Source organism: Pithys albifrons, chromosome Z (genome assembly GCF_047495875.1).
Source record: "Pithys albifrons albifrons isolate INPA30051 chromosome Z, PitAlb_v1, whole genome shotgun sequence".
NCBI lineage: Eukaryota > Metazoa > Chordata > Aves > Passeriformes > Thamnophilidae > Pithys > Pithys albifrons.
The window spans coordinates 9,878,410-9,893,864 of record NC_092497.1 but is presented as its reverse complement, the minus strand read 5'-3'; the positions used below and the strand labels follow the sequence as shown (position 1 = coordinate 9,893,864).

The following is a 15,455-nucleotide window of genomic DNA, read 5'->3' as shown; positions in this document are numbered from 1 at the left end:
CAAACTGTTCAGCCATTCTGCCCATGGGACTGGGCAGAATGACATCTTGTCTGTGTTACACCTCAGAAAGTTCTCATCAGCTCGTTGATCAAGCTGGTCAATGTCTCCACTCATCCTCAGCTCTCCACAATTTGGAATCAGCACCAAAGCAAGGAGGCACGGTGCTATTTCCCACAGCCCCGTTGCAGTCTGGTCCTTGAACATCCCTGTCATACAGCTGTGTTCAGCTGTTTGGGGAGGTCCCCGAGGCAGCCGGAGAAGGATGGGGGATCAGGAGGTTGGGGTGTGTGGTTAGCCAGTTCTCACCTATTTGTGTGAGTGATTTGGCTTGGGAGCAAAACACAAGTCGAGAAGCAAAACAGGTTGACTCCTTGGTCTTTAATGGCTTGGCTGACTGCCAAGGTCCCTCTCTTGGGAATAAACAGGCAAGAAGCAACACCCGACCCTCTGAGAGCAGGCAGCGACAGGTTGAGAGACTGGGTGGGAAACTGGAGCCCACAGGCTCATCTATCTGTGATGGGAGCTGCATCTCCAGTATGTCCCCCACCTGGCACCCCATGCTTTGATAGGCAGCTGGGAACAAGACAGGACGTGCCTGTGAAGGGGGGCTTGCAGCTTACAGGAATCCCCCACCCTCTACTTCTCCATCATCCAGCCCTCGGCCGGCTAGTGGGCTGCCTGCCAGACTGGCCGAAAATGAAAGCAAAGCTCCAGAGATAAATAGGAGCAGCCTCGGCATGAGGCAGCAGTGTGTGTTCTGCTCTCCACCCTTGCCTCGCTTAGCACCCGTAGCATCACCATGGCTCTCCGTCTCCTCTTGCCGCTGCTGATGCTGGCTGCCACCCTCTTCATTGCCCAGGCTCAAGGTGAGGGGCTCAGCCTGCTTCAGGTGGGATGCGGCAGGGGTGCTTATTGGGGTCTGCACAGGGTGCTGGCTTGTGCAGGGGGGTATTTGCAGTGTGTTTGGGTGTCCTGTGTAGGGTGTGTGGGTGTGTGGCATTGGCTTGCAGTGCTTACTTGGCTTGAGAGTGTGTGCATGTGCTCATGTGGCTGGTGGGGCAGCAGCACCCCAAGCTGAAAAGTGCAGACAGGAGAGCGAGATTTTGTGCCTTATCGAGGAGCTAATCTCTGCCTCAGTTTCCCCTCTGTCACCCTCTGATATTTCTGGGGCAGGGTTTAACCTGCAACCAAGCACTGGGGTTGAGACCTCTCACCCTCACCTGCTGCCCAGCATCCCTCCCATGAGTGACACCAAGCAAGCCCTGTGCTGGCAGCCAGCTGTGCTGTGTTGAAGGTACCCTGACCCATTGATGGTCCAAAATCCCACATTCCCTCCTTGCTCACAGGCATTGGAAGCTCAGCTTCAGACTGCTGCTTGGCGCACAGCCAGAAAACCATTCCCAGGGACATGGTGACATCCTACACACACCAAGGACCCGAGTCAGGATGTTTGCTGCGTGCTGTTGTGTAAGTAACCTCTAGTGCTCAGGACCACCCGCAGCAGTTTGCCTCCAGACAAACCCTCCCTCTCCATGTTCTTCCGCTTCTCACCCCCAAGAAACCCTTTCTGCTGCACCCCAGGTTCACCACCAAAAAGGGCTGGAAAATCTGTGCCTCTCCCACCAAACCCGATGTCCTGAAAGCGATGAAGTACGTGGACAAGGTCAAGAATGGCAGGAACAAGAAGAAAGGACAGCCACAGCGTTCTGGGGGCAAACCCAAGCAGCGGAGGCGGCAGCGGGTCTAAGTCAGGCCTGAAGAGGTAGGTGAGGCGGTGACAGAAAGGTAATGGAGCGAGAGCACTGTACCCCATCCCAGATCCTACATGGGAGGGTGGGCTTTCAGTTCTTGGTACCAAGCCTGAGACTTGTCAAACCATGGCTGGAGTGTGGAGGCACTTAGGGCAAGGCCCTCTCCTGGTCTATACTTGCCTTGAAATCAGATTTATTTCTGGTGCAGCTGGGACAAGGCAATGCTTGGGGATGGGCAAGGCGAGTCTCACAAGGCAATAACTCCCATCTGGGATGGGGTCTCTCCTTGCGACCCTCTCCATCTCACCACCTCCTCCTTGCCCTCTTTAGGACAGATGCCTTCCTACTGATGACTGACCCATGGCCCGGCAATGGACACGCACACTCCACCCACCCACCCGCCAGTCCTGGAGTGAGGACAGGGCTGGCTGAAGGGTCTGCCCACTGCCCCACAGCCTCCTTGGCGCTGCTGAGCCTGACACAGAGATCCCCCAGCTGGGACCTTCTGCACTAGCTGGGTGCTCTCAGGAAAGGGGGCCCATCCCACAGCCACACAGGTGGGGACCTGGACTCCTGTAAGAGCTGAGCCATGGCCTCGAGGGGGAAGTGGACAGTTTTCCCACTGAAGGGGATTTCTTTAGCCTGGCAGGATGGCAGCTTTTCCTATGACTTTTTGGGGGATTTTATACATTTGTATTTATATTTGAAAACTGTGCTTTCATTGAGTCTTCCTGGAAGGCTTTCTTTCTGGCTCTTTGTGCTTAACAGAGTATCCTTTATGCTTCAGGCTGCCTTTTCTGGAAGATTGCTCTTATTTTTCTACCAAAGAAACTACAGGTGAATTTTACTTTCCTCTCACTTGTTTGCTCCTTTTGGGCTTGCAGGGCTGTGGGGTGCCAGGCAGGTCCCAAGTCCCATGGTCTTGCTTGAGCTGCTTCCTGGGTGCTTTCTTGCAAGGCAATTAATAGTGGCTGGGTTGGAAAGTCTGGGGATGACAGTGTGACTCTTTGTTTGGGCTGCTCTACTCTTTCCCTTCAGCTTTTATGTTGGGTGGGCTGTTGCAGTATAGTTTGGATAAAGATAGCCACAATTTGTCCCTTTGGTTTTTTGTTTTCTTTTTCATGTAATTTTCATGAAATCAGAACAAATTGTTCGTTTTAGTGGAATTATAGCCATTTAGCTCCCCTGGTTACAAAATTGCAATGGAATCAGAACAAACTGTTCATTTTAGTGGAATGCTACCCTTTTATCTCCCTTGCCTTTGCATGGGTCAGGGATTCAGACACTGTTAAGCCAAATGCTTAGTTTTCTGGGGGAAAAAACCAGGACACTCTCATTTACTTTCTTACCAAATCTGAAAAGCCCACATGGTGAAAACTGCACATGAGGCTGTGGAGGTGGGGGAATAGAAGACTGCAAAATTTATTGTAGACACCCTGCAGCCGTTTGAGAGCAGCTCCATCCCAAACCTTTAGTGAGAGGTCACTACCTGGAGGACACTGTTAGGTGAGGCTGAAAGCAGCAGGACAGACCCCTGGGACAGTGCTGGAGGGAAACGGGCATCTCTCTGTGCTTGCAACCCTGCCTCCCAGCATACTGAGAAGGAGCAAGTGCTATCTGCTTGCAGAGACTTCAGACATGGACTTTGGTCAGTAAAGGTCTATTAAGTCATATAAATGCAATAATAGGATTTGCAGAGCTTAACAGTATCCGCAAGGGGTGTGTGTCGGCTGGAGTAAAGCTTGTAGCTGAGTGTTTCTATCAAGCATGTTTATCTGGTTTGATTGCTTTATTAAGTGGGCATTTAGGTCTATTATTTTAAGGCTGTGTAAAGTAACTGTGAAGTGCAAGATACTGGCCCTGAGTGTGGGACAGGCGCTGAGCTGTCTCCGTGCTGCCCTCTTCTCCGTGTGGGAGCATGCAGCTGTCTGCCAGACCGGATTTTGGACAGGATGTGCGGCAATAAAATATATTCTTTATAACGAAACTCACTCATTCTAGCTGTTGTCGTGGGCTTTGGTGGGGTGGGAAGGGCTGCATGGTGGAGTGCTCTCCTGCCCCACACACCGTCATCCCCTAGGTCCTGGCTTTTGCAGCCCCATTGTGCAATACATCTGTGGGGTGCACAGGCTGGGAGCTGCTGGCAGAGGGGAGAGGAGCCTTGCAAGTGCCCTCTTTAGTAGCTGTGTTGCCCAGCAAGGTGAAGACACCCTGGTTGCTCATCTGTCCACACAGAGGGATTCTGAAGTGCCAGCAAACACGGTCTGCCCCTTCTGGTCTGACCCATCCCGGACATGCACTGCATGTGCAAAGCGGGAGGTCTGTGCTCCGTTCTGTTTCAGGAAAACAGCAATTAACCAAGTAATTAATGAGGCTGTGCCAGGGCTTTGCGGGAGCCTGAGAATTGACACCACTATATGAGGAGTCAGCCGGGGATGCTGTGGGAGTGCTGGAGGCAGACCTGTGTTGGCCAGGGACATGCTGCATCCAGCCCTGCCTTCTGACAGATTCCTTGTGCTAGTCGTGGTATCAGTAAAATGATTGCAAAAACTCCATAGAAATGTATTCCATCTGAACATGTCTGCAAACACAAACATCAGATAAGCACAAGCAGATGGCAGGAACGAGCCAGTGTGAAATGTGCCCTAGTGTCTCTGTGACTGTGCATAAGTACACTGCATGGGTGGGTTTTTTCCCTTTAAATGCTAGGTGGGCATTAGGCCAAAACATGTTAAAAAGACATGCCAATGGTGGTGCTTTAAAATACCCTAAAATTTATGCTAAAAGCAGGGGTTTTGGAGGAGTTTGTCCCATGCTCAGACACAAATACCTGCTCAGGAAGGTGAACATTAGCATGGACAGAGATGCACAAATGCAACCCCATGTGTTGCCTGTGCCTGTACAGGCACAAGTGTTTGCACGTCCCTTCCAGCTTTGCTGCTAAATGCTGCTTTCAAGGAAAATATGGTGTCAGGATTATTGGGAGCCTCTTGCTCCTGAGGCAGATGGTCGCGGTGCTGCCACAGTGAGATAGCACCAGGGAAACAACTCCAAGGAGATTCCCTATGAGAGGCAATAACCTGGGATCTGGATCTCTCGACAGGGAACAAAATCCCTTCTCCATGAAGAAGCTGGATCCATGGACCCCATCTGGGACAAAAGATGTGAAGACGGTCTAAGATGGTGCTGCAGTGAAGCAGCAGAAAAGGATTGACATAGTCGTTCCCTGGGGAGGGCAAACTTGCTGCTTTGCCCCATGTGCAAAGACAATGCAATGTTGATGCAGCATTTCTGGGGGCAGTGGGTGGGCAAGGGCTGTAGAAGCCCACTTAGACAAAACCAGTCTGCAGAGAAGGAAAGAAAGTTGCAGCAATGCCAAGCAGAGCAAAAAGTTAGGGAAGCTCAGCCACCCTGGAGCAGAAAGGTTTCAGTGACAGCAGAGAAGCCAGACAAGACAGAAAACAGAGTGCAGCCAAGAAGGTCTTGAGCCCAGGCCAAATGATTAAGTAAAGTCATTAGCTGATGAAGACAATGCTCCAGTGTTGTGCCAGCAGTGAAGTGTGCTGGGCTGGGATGCTGGGCTGAGCTCCAGCAAAGCTCACCTGAAGACAGGCACACTGGCTCCATCCCTCTGTCTCATGCCCTTTCCTAGAAGTAGGAGGAGGCTATGCTGCAGCAGCCCTGTGGGGATCAAGGGCTCGTTTGGGGGCTGCATGGGTGCTAGAGGGGCTATAGTTTCCAAGAGATGTTCCCTCCACCAACACTGCCCTTCTAGCATCTGCCATAGTCTTGAGAGATGAGAGGAGGTGGGAAGGTGACTGGTGGGTGATAGAGACTCTAATCCTTCCTGCTCCAAGGTATTTCCTAGTCCTGGTCACCCCTTGGCACATATTCTATCCTAGAGGGCACAGCCCAGAGCTTCCTCTCAACCCTTTCATACATGTATCTCCCAAGTTCCCTCCTTCCCCCATCCTCCATTTTGCTGTCTAAAGGGTTTTGGCTTTCAGGAGTCTCGTGCTGCCAGTCCTCCTTCCACCTCCCCAGACCCCAAGGTCTCTCTGCTTCCCTCCCATCCTGATGGGCATTGCAGACCTGCTCCTGGGCTGCAGCTCTCCAAGGTACTGTGAAAGAGCATGTGCTCTCCTCTGAGGACGTCCTGTGGTGGGACCAATGAGAGCCACGTCCCAGAGCTGCAACCAACCAAGAACTCCACAGCCTTCCCTGCCGAGTGTCAGTCTAAGAGACAACAGAGCAGTGAGAGCAGCCCCCAAGGTTTTGTTCTATCCCATATACTTGATGATCTTCCCACAAGTGAGTTTGCTGTGCAGCCCTGCTGGGCATCCTTCCTGCCAAGCCACATAGTAGATGGCAAGGAAATTGCTGATGGGCTGCTTTTTGTATAGGTCTTCAAGCTGTTCAGCAGCCATCCCCTTCTGACACCCCTGGAGAGGTTGCAGATTAGGCAGCATAATGGCAGGGAGTCAGGGTTGGGGCATTCCACCTGGCCACTGCCATCTCAGTGTGTTCACAGCATCCCTGAGGATATTTGCAGGAAGCATCTGGCTGGGAAACTGTGCAGCCCAAAGGTGATGCTAAGGAACATATATGTTGCAGGGATCCTGGGAGAAGGCTGCTCACCTGGGAGTGTCAAGAAAGACCCATTTGAAGGATATTGGATCTGCTCATCACTCATGGTGATTTCAGTATCAATGACACTGAAGACAGGGAATGTTAGGGACAGAGCAAAAAATGGCAGCGTATGAATGCTTCAGAGTCAGATCCTCAGGTTCACCTTTGCTCCCTCTGGGCAAAGGTGTGACTTGCTCTTTTTCCCCCTTTTTAAGTCAGATTGACTGGGTTTGCTCACCTAGAGGAGATCCAGTGGGTCCTGAAGCTCCATAGACTGGCTGTGGCCCCAGTCCCTGTGCTGTATCAGGACTGGGAATGCAATGGGAGCCATGTGTGAAGCTGCCTTGAGTCGGGTGTTGCAAGTGGAAGCAGCTGCAACGTCTGCCCAGTATTTCCCAATGAGGTGAATCTAGCCAGGCCAGATCCTGCCCCAGGGACTGGCTGGAATTTGCTGAAATTCCCCCTTTGCTCTTTCCAGCTCTGTAGCTTGGAGGTGAAAATCAGACCACCATTAGACATGCTGGGGAGCAGCTGTCAGGTCTCCAGGAGGTTAGCAATGTTGCAGGTGCTCCCCAAGGAAAGCCTAGGGATGAAGGTGGTAACTCACATGCTCTGTTTACATTTTGATAGGTTGGGTTTCCCACAGGGTCATTTATTCCCTCTGATTTCCACTTTAATTAACAGCTGTATTATCGAGGTTTCTGCAGGGTGAGTGCTCATGGATGCTTCATGTCTGTTGTGTCCTCAGGCCTGGAGCTTCAGTGCTCCCTGATTGCTCTGGAAGAGGTTTAAATGGTCAGTGCACACAATGCTCTTTCCTCATCCCTGCCTGTGTGTGCCTCTGGGGACCCTGGACCCTGAAACATCCCCTCTTCCCCATCTGCACCATTTCTTCTGGTCCCTAAGGCTCAGCACCGCAAGGGATGACCTCCCTGCATGCCACAGGGATGCACTTCAGAGATGACCATTCTTTCCTTAAAAATCTCACTGACCCCAGTAAAGGGGGGAAACCCGTCACATTCTCCTTTCACAATGTGAGTGGAAAGCCCCTTTCCTCACTCTCTCGTGCTCCTCCTGTGGAGCAGAGGCGTGTGAAGCAGATATGCTTTTACTCATTTGGTTCCCAGGCAGCTGCCAGGAGAAGGCAAAGGTCGCCTTTCCTGCCTGTGTGTTGGTAGGGGCTGTGGGCAGCTCAAGTGGCAGGGGGTTCCCTGCAGCCAAAGGAGTTTACTTCCAGAAGGATATATTCCCAACACAGCATGGTCCTTTTGGTGTACACCCAGTTGAGACCCAGCAGCCGGTGGGAGCCCCTTGTGCCAGGAAATTGGCTGGAGACCTCCCTGTTTGCCATGGGAACCAGGACCCAGCAGTTCCTGGAGGGGAGTCCCATAGCACGGGATCCCCAGCACTCCTTGCCAGCCCTTGGTTGTGCTCCGTGATCTGCCAAACCCACCAAACGTTCAAGTAAGTGAGGGTTTGCTGACGGGGAGCACCCCCCACAACCCTTGCCAGTGGGTCAGGGCTTCCCACTTTGGGACCTGCATACACTGTCTTGCACCTTGCTCCATTTTACTCATCATTTGCAAATTAGCTGAACTTGATTGAACCAGATTAGACTGCAGCCCTCACACCAAGGCAAAGAGAAATTAGTTACTGTACTCCCTTCTCTGCAAAGTCATGCTTTTAAGAGCCTGGCTTTGTGCATCTGATTTGAACAGAGGCTACATATCTCTTGATGCTTCTATCAGAGTTTAAGAATAAAAAACTTCACAAAGCTGAAAGGCTGAGAGCAGTTCAGATGCATTTATTGTGTCAAGCCTTGCCCTGTGTCTAGGCATCACCTTAATAAAAGCAGTATTGACTGACAAGGCAGGAGGGCAATTCATACTGGTATTCAGTTGCCAGAGGAAAACCAAACCAATGCATTAGTGTGGGTTGCACCCAGTGGGTTGGGGCCTGTGGGTCAGGGCTCAGCTTTTAGGACTTGCTCTTTGCAGGGGGCTCTATGTTGTCAGACCAACCTCAATGAGGAGCCAGCTCTGGGTTAGGAGCAGGTCCTCCTGGAAGTCTGGCCACCAACAATCAGGAGCTGTCATCCTCACTGCTGCAGCATCTCTTTAGAAGCCCCGAGGAGCCTGGGGCTGATGACTGATGCTAATCCTCCACCCCCTAAATTTGCCTTCTGATGATTTGTGAGTGTTAGAAGAAGGCAGCTGCTGACTGAAGTTAAGCTGGCACATCCTGTTTGTGCTACTCATCCTGCCTACCAGCCCCTACCTAATCCCTTGACCACCTGGCTTGCCAGGGCACAGTAGCAGCCAGAGCCTATGCTCTCCTAATGGAGGAGATCATCTGATAAATGAAGCTGGTGCCAGTGCAGGAATGCAGCACCTCATCTGGTGACCAGGTTAGGTATTTGTCCAAATGGAAAGGGGCTGTAGAGCACTCTCCATTGAGGTGCAAGGACAGGACAAAACTTGAGCAAGGGAGAAGGTGGTGGCATGGAAACATTGCTCCAGGATTTGTTTACCCCTATTGGGAAATACCTTTCCTATTGGCAGTGAGAATTTATCTGGGTGTAACTGATGCCTTTATGTTTTGTCCTGTCCCTGGGCTCCTCAAAGAAGACCCTGGGTCTGACATCTCTCCAAACCCCTATGAGGCAGCTGCTGGTAGCAGTGAGAGCCCTTCATCATTCCTTCCTTGGGCTGCACAAACCCATGTTCTCAGCTTCCCACATGGTTAGTACCATGCCTCAGTACCAGGGCTGAGGCAGCCTGGTTTAAGGGACGTCACTGCAGGTGGCACTGGCACTGGCACTGTGGTGAGTCACCATCCCAAGGAGGAACAGCCCCCGTCCCTGTGTTCCTGTCAAGATTTGAAGCTGGAGCGCGGGTACGTGCTCTCAACAGTGCCCACGCAGCGGGTGAGCTGCTGGCACCCTGTGCCATGAATAAAACCTCCATGGGGGTATTTCTGCTCTTGCAGGAAGAAAACCTGTTTACAGGAAGCTCTGTGGCTGCCTTTGGGCATGAGCCCATTTTCTGAGACACCTGGTTGTCTTTTGGCATGTGAGATCTTGGCCCTGGAGTGGAGCATGCTGATTGGCCTCTCTATCTGCCAGCTTCTGATATGCTCCACACACAGGCATTGGGGAGGGCAGGGGGAAACAGCCACCTTCCTGCAACCAGGTGGGGAGGTTCAGGGGCAGACAGATGTCACCCCAGTACTGATATACACCTGAAAAATGGGGTTGAGTCAAGTTCTACCCACATAGCATCGAAGGGCTGAGCCTCTGAAATATCTAATGTGAATATCCCAGACATAGAGACTGGGAAATGTATGGGGTGAGACCTTCCATGTGACATCCCAGGGCACTGGGGTGCTTTCACAGGGTAAAGGGACCTTGGAGCTACCTGGTCCTGACCAGCAACCCCTGTAGCCCTGGTGCTGCCAGAGGAGACAGCAAGAGAATGGCTCTGGGACCACTGAGCAGCTGGCTGCAGGGAAAGCAGTGGAATATCTGGGAACTGCTCAAAGATTAAAATCCAGCCTGTGGCAAGACTTGTTGCAACTTCCCAACCCTCTTCTCCAAAAGAAAGTGAAAGCCACAGGCTGGAAGGATATATAGGCAGTGGGGAGTAGCTGCAACAGAGTGCGGGGAAGCTGTGCACAGCTCACCACTCCTGCCTGGAGCTCCATCACCTCCAGTCCATCCTCTGCCAGACTCACCAGCAAAATGCAGCAGCTGCATCTTCTCTGCATCAGTCTCCTGGTTCTTGGACATATCCTGGATGGTAAGAAGAAACCTCTCATGCTGCTTTTTCTGTAGAAGGGAGAGAATTCAGTTTCTTCCTCTCTTTTGCATTTCCATCAGAGTTTCAGAGGGAACCATGGCTAGGGCTCTGTCACAGCCTTTCTGTATACTCTGATTGTAACCTGTCACAGAGGGACTTTGTCCTGCCCAAAGGGCAGGGGCCTGCAGGGCTCTGGGACTGGGAAGGTGTATTTGGGAAGGGCTGTGGAGCAATCCTGCCTCCCAGTGCCCTAGCCCAACTTACACACACTGGGCTAGAATGACCTTGTTCCCATTCTCCCTGGTGTACGTGGGAGCATCCCTGTCACCCTGTTGTGTGGGCCAGCCTCAGGGCAAGAGACAGGGCCTATATTTGAGGGGGTGCTGATGTTGGACTTGGGGTTTGACCAGGTCACAGCTGTTTGGGTGGGTTACACCAGAACCTCTGCTCTGTAGTGGGGAGCTGGAGGCTCTAGATACCTTGTGGTGTTGTGCCACATCTCACTGCAGGGGATTACAGATATCCCTGAGCACTGCCAGCCTTGCTGGGCATTAGCAATGAGTACAGCATTTGCTGGGAGGGTGACAGAGATCCCCTTCCTGCAGAAAAGTGCAGAGAGTTGTGTCCCTCAGGGATCACAGGAATGATTGGTGTGGGGCGGGCTGGTGATGGGCTAACTATGACAGCCTCAGTAAATGAAGCTGAAGTCTTCCCCAGCCCCTCAGGAATGGGTGTCTGTATTGCAGCATCCTGACATGGAGTAAAGACTCCCCATCCTGCCTTGCTTGCTGGGGTGCAGCAAGGGGGTGCAGGATGTACGCAGTCATACAAATGGTTTGCTTTCTGCCTGTCTGCTGTCCCTCATCTCCTTTGCTTTCTGTTGGAAGGAGGCAAAGGGCTTCTGGCACTGGAATGTGAGAGCAATAAAACTGGGGCCTGTGTGCCCAGCCGGGGTGGTGTATGAGGGCATTCCTCGCGGGCACCATCCTATCTGGCTCCACTGCAGCCCCATCACCCTTCAGGAAGGCTGGGAGACGTTCAGCTGACCTCAGCCTTCTGGTGTGCTCCTCCTCCAGTGCACGGTGGGAACAACGTCCTCGACTGCTGCCTGCGGACAAGGGAGACGCCCATCCCACAGCGGATAGTGCAGGATTACCGGCTTCAGCTGGTGCAGGATGGCTGTAATATCCCTGCTACCATGTAAGAGCCCAAGTGGTGATGGCTGAGAGACAAGAGCATGTGATGGCTAACGCATGGACCTTACAAGGGAGGAAGGGATAGGGGTGAAGCTGGGTGGAAGAGGGATGTTGAGCTGGGTTTGAGAGTGAAGGAATAGGGAAGGTTGTGGAAGAGAGCCTGGACATCAAGAGGTGCAGTCAGATGAGGACCAACTGAGAAGGGAAACTATGGGACAAAAGTCAGGGAAGAAAGTCATTTAAAGGTACAGATGGAGGAGGGCAGTGAGGGAGGCAATGGGTGAGAGTTTGAGCTGTTCTTGAACACCCCCGAGGTGTCTTGCTCACTACGTCTTGTTTTTTCCCTCATGGGCCTGGCAGATTCATCACCACAAAGGGCAAGCGCCTCTGTGCCCCACTACAATCCCCGTGGGTGATTCGTCTGCAGGAGAAGCTGGATGCCAGCTTTGCCAGGAAGGTAAGAAGCATCCTGGTTCTCAGACAGGCATGGGAGCAGCCTGGGGATTGATTTATCCACTGCCAAAGAGGCTTTTCCCAGTGTGACTGGGCTACTGGGAAGAGCAGCTCCGGAACATGATCTACTGAGGCATGGACACTTGTCTTGGTTTCCATCCCTCCTCCCTCCAGCTTGGGCCTGTCTGTCTCCTATGTAGTCCCTCTGCCACCCCAAACAAATGCAGCCCTGAGGCTGTTGTCCACCCAGTGCCACTCCTGGCTGAGTCTGACTGGTGCCATGGCAAATGGCAATGGAAGAAAACCCCTCCCCACTTCTCCTCTGCAAGCTTGGAGTCTGCTGTTTGTGCACCTTCCTGGGCAGGGCTTAGGATGAGTTTGGTGGGCATTTTGAAATCCCTGCCATGACTGGCACTGCTGTGGGTTGGCCAGTGGAGGAAGAGACTCTAGGGAGGCTCCTGTGTTGAGGAGCACACTAATAACAGTTGGGTTTTTCACTTCCACAGGCCAAACCCCAGGGCAAGTAGTCTCCAAAGAAGCCCATGGCTTGTCCCAACACCTGGAGTTGGACCAGCTCCCAGCTGTTAACGTGATGCTAATGGAGCCAACCTGTTTCCACTTCCAGCCTCAGGGCTTACCCTTCTTGGGTACCCTTCCAGCATGTGGGGCTGGACAAAGCCCTGTCTGCTCTTTTTTTTTCCCTTCTGTCTCCCGTGTCAACTAAATACCTGTTCCAGGCTGAGCCAAGGGCTGCTGGATTCTGGTGGCTTTGCAGCCTGGAAGCTGGCTGATGGACTGATCTGAGAGCCTCAGGCTTCCCTTTAGCACAGCAGCCGTGACCTCCAGCTCTAGTTTGATCCATTTGGTTTCCATTGTCAGACCCAAGTCTAAGTCCTTCTGCACCCCTGAGAAGGGCTGCCAGGATGGGACAGTGTCAGGGTAGAGGGCAGTGCTGGAGATGTTCCTCAATGGCCATGAACTGTGCTGATCTTGATGAGCAAAACTTAGAAGCCTTGGACAATCTGTTGCCAGGGCGGTTACTCTCTCACTCCTGACTTCCCTGCACCATTTCCTGCTCTTCCTTGAAAGGGTAGATATAGAGCCAGTAATGTGGTAGCTGCAGAGCAGGCAGTGATGTGGCTCTTAGCTGCTGCTCTCCTCAGGGATGTTGACCCCCAGCCTGACACCACCATCAAACCCTGCCCCATCCCCATGTCTGGAGCTCACACTGCTCTCAGGTTCTTTCCTGCTAAGTCTGTTCATTACAACAATTCTGTGTGTATGCTGCTTCTTTTCTCTTTCATTGTGCTGTGATTTTGTTAAATAAAAAGAAAAGCCAACAGGCAGTTGATATGACTCGTGTTTGAGTCCGAAACCCAGCGTGGAGTGTGGGGTGTACAGTCAGCAGTTCCTGCCATGCTGCTATGGCAAGGAGGCTGTGCCGAGGAGATCAGGGTGTGAGAAAGGGGCTTCATGGGGGTAAAAAACATGTTCTACAGCAGCTGGGCTGCAAGTCTCTCCTGGGAGTCTCTGAGCATCATGATGAAGCAGGTGCCCTGTCTTCCACTCCTCAGCCAGGCTGCTGGAGCACATCCTGGGGGTATTTATGCAGAGACGGGTGGTGAGAGGGAGGATGCCAGTATTGCACCATCCAGCCCAAAATACTCCAGTCCTACCAGTGCCACTGCTGGGCTGGAGTTCCCCAGCTGTCAGATCCTACGGGAGCATGGAATATGGAAGAAGGGCTGCAGGAGCAGGAGCTTTGTCCTTGCAGTAAAGGGAAGCTGAGGCACAGTGGGGTTGATTGCCCTGCCAGGTTGGTGCTTGGTAGCAATTGAGGTGCAGATGAGGAGGAAGAGATTTCAGAGAAATGGAAGCTGCTGAAGACATCTGTTCCTGGCCACATCCATGGATAAGGCACAGACAGAAGCCCATCAGCTTCTGGCCCTCATCGACAGTGGAGTGAGAGTCCATGGCCAGTTTCCTCCTTAGCTTTGGATCTCCTGTGCACTGTGACTATGGTCTTGCCATCTCAAAGTGTCCTTAATGCCCTTTTGCCGAGGCCATTTGATGTTTCAACAAAGCTGTTCTATCCAGCTGAAGCACACAAGTGGCATTTGCATGATCAACAGCCAGGCACCATCCTCTCCTCCCATGCACCTGTGTCAAATGTGGCTGTCCTCATCATTAAATTAGTTGGGTTTCATGCCAGGCAGCATGCCCAGGTGAAGGTTGGAATTAAGATAGCCCAGGGACTGTTTTTGAAGGCAGGGGGAACATGGCACCAGGCCTCCTGGGTATGACATCCACAGTGGTGCATTGACTGGGCTATTCAAGCCAGGGAGTGTCCAGGCACATAATGGCTTTTGCTGAGACCTCTTGAATGCAAGCTTAGCCCTTATCCCTTCTCCTTCACTCACCACCTGGCTCACTTGGTTGGTGGCTTGTTTCTTTTTGGTGTGTTATCCCGTCTGGGCCCCTCCTGGTATCTGTGCATATGCAATGCCGTGAGGTAGAATGTCTCTTAGCATGACTTTCCCAGAGCACCAGTTCTGTCCCAGCTCATTAACTATAGTGACAGCTCCAGCAATTCAATCCTGGGGAGAAGAAGGAAGAGAAGGAAGACTGGTATGGGAAGAGAGGCCAAGACAAACAGTGCGAGTGGGAAATGAGGATAATTGGTGCTGCTTGGACAGAAGCCTTCCTGCTGCTCTCTCAGTGACCCATGAGGGGACTGTGACTTGGGAGGGGGAGGATGCTTGGCATGGATCTGCACTGAGATTGAGCTGCTGCAGCTGGAGCAGGTCCCTTTGAAGGGCAGGGACTGCCAGGGGGGCTTAGCCTAGGGGAGATCAGATTCATCTTTGGCTGCAGGCTACCCTGACAAGGAAACAGTGTCCTGGACCAGGGAAGCTGAGGGAGAAGGGGCTTGTATTGACTTCTTAGATGTTGGAAGCAGATTTATCTACTTCCATCAGAGTTTGAGGGATGGCTTGGCCAACCTGCCTGTAAAAGCATGGCTACAAAGTCCATGGCTCCCATCTTTCCCGGGAGCAGGAAATGTGCCCTCTTCAAAGCAATGCAGCTGTTCAGCACAGACCTCTGACAGGTGCTTTTCTGCCATGGCTCTCAAGTGGGTATTGATCGCAGTCTCAGCTCTGGCAGCAAACTGCTCTTGGCCCCCAGGGAAGGACAAGAGTTGATGCTATCCTGGACCAGGTACATTGTCTTGGCTCCCATTCCTTCTCCAGCCCTGCAGCAGCTGTCCCTACTTCAGAGCCTGACTCCTGGAAATCTGTCAAGAATGAGCCAGGCTTAGTGCTTAGTAAACTAGGGAGTTTTTCTGATGCAAAATGTCAATGATCTCTTTAGAGGGAAGCAGCCACTTTCCTTAGGGAAAGCAGCTAGTCACTATCATGTCAAACCCCTTGATTCCCAGATGAAAGCTAGTTTCAGTTGTAAAGTCTTCCTTTTTCTCTCTTCCAAGATGTGTTTTTCCTGCTCTTTTCCTACCCTTACTGCATCCTCAGGGGTTGGTGGGGCATGACCAGAATCCACTGCAGTACAATGCAGACATACCCTCAATAGCTCTGAGGCTATATGCAAGGATCACGGTGGTGTGACGTGTT

The 15,455-nt window shown here is 52.2% G+C and overlaps 2 protein-coding genes across 2 annotated transcripts; both read left to right on the top strand.

Moving 5' to 3' along the window:
• The first annotated feature begins 737 nt into the window (after positions 1–737).
• LOC139684472 (C-C motif chemokine 21-like) lies at positions 738–3,738 on the top strand. Its single transcript, XM_071580459.1, has 4 exons — positions 738–866; positions 1,347–1,467; positions 1,582–1,762; positions 2,082–3,738. The coding sequence occupies exons 1-3, from the start codon at positions 800–802 to the stop codon at positions 1,745–1,747; spliced, it is 354 nt and encodes a 117-aa protein (XP_071436560.1). The 5' UTR covers positions 738–799; the 3' UTR covers positions 1,748–1,762; positions 2,082–3,738.
• A 6,316-nt stretch (positions 3,739–10,054) lies between these two features.
• LOC139684766 (C-C motif chemokine 19-like) lies at positions 10,055–13,138 on the top strand. The gene is made up of 4 exons (XM_071581017.1): positions 10,055–10,177; positions 11,254–11,377; positions 11,734–11,830; positions 12,333–13,138. The coding sequence occupies exons 1-4, from the start codon at positions 10,120–10,122 to the stop codon at positions 12,351–12,353; spliced, it is 300 nt and encodes a 99-aa protein (XP_071437118.1). The 5' UTR covers positions 10,055–10,119; the 3' UTR covers positions 12,354–13,138.
• The last annotated feature ends 2,317 nt before the right edge of the window (positions 13,139–15,455 follow it).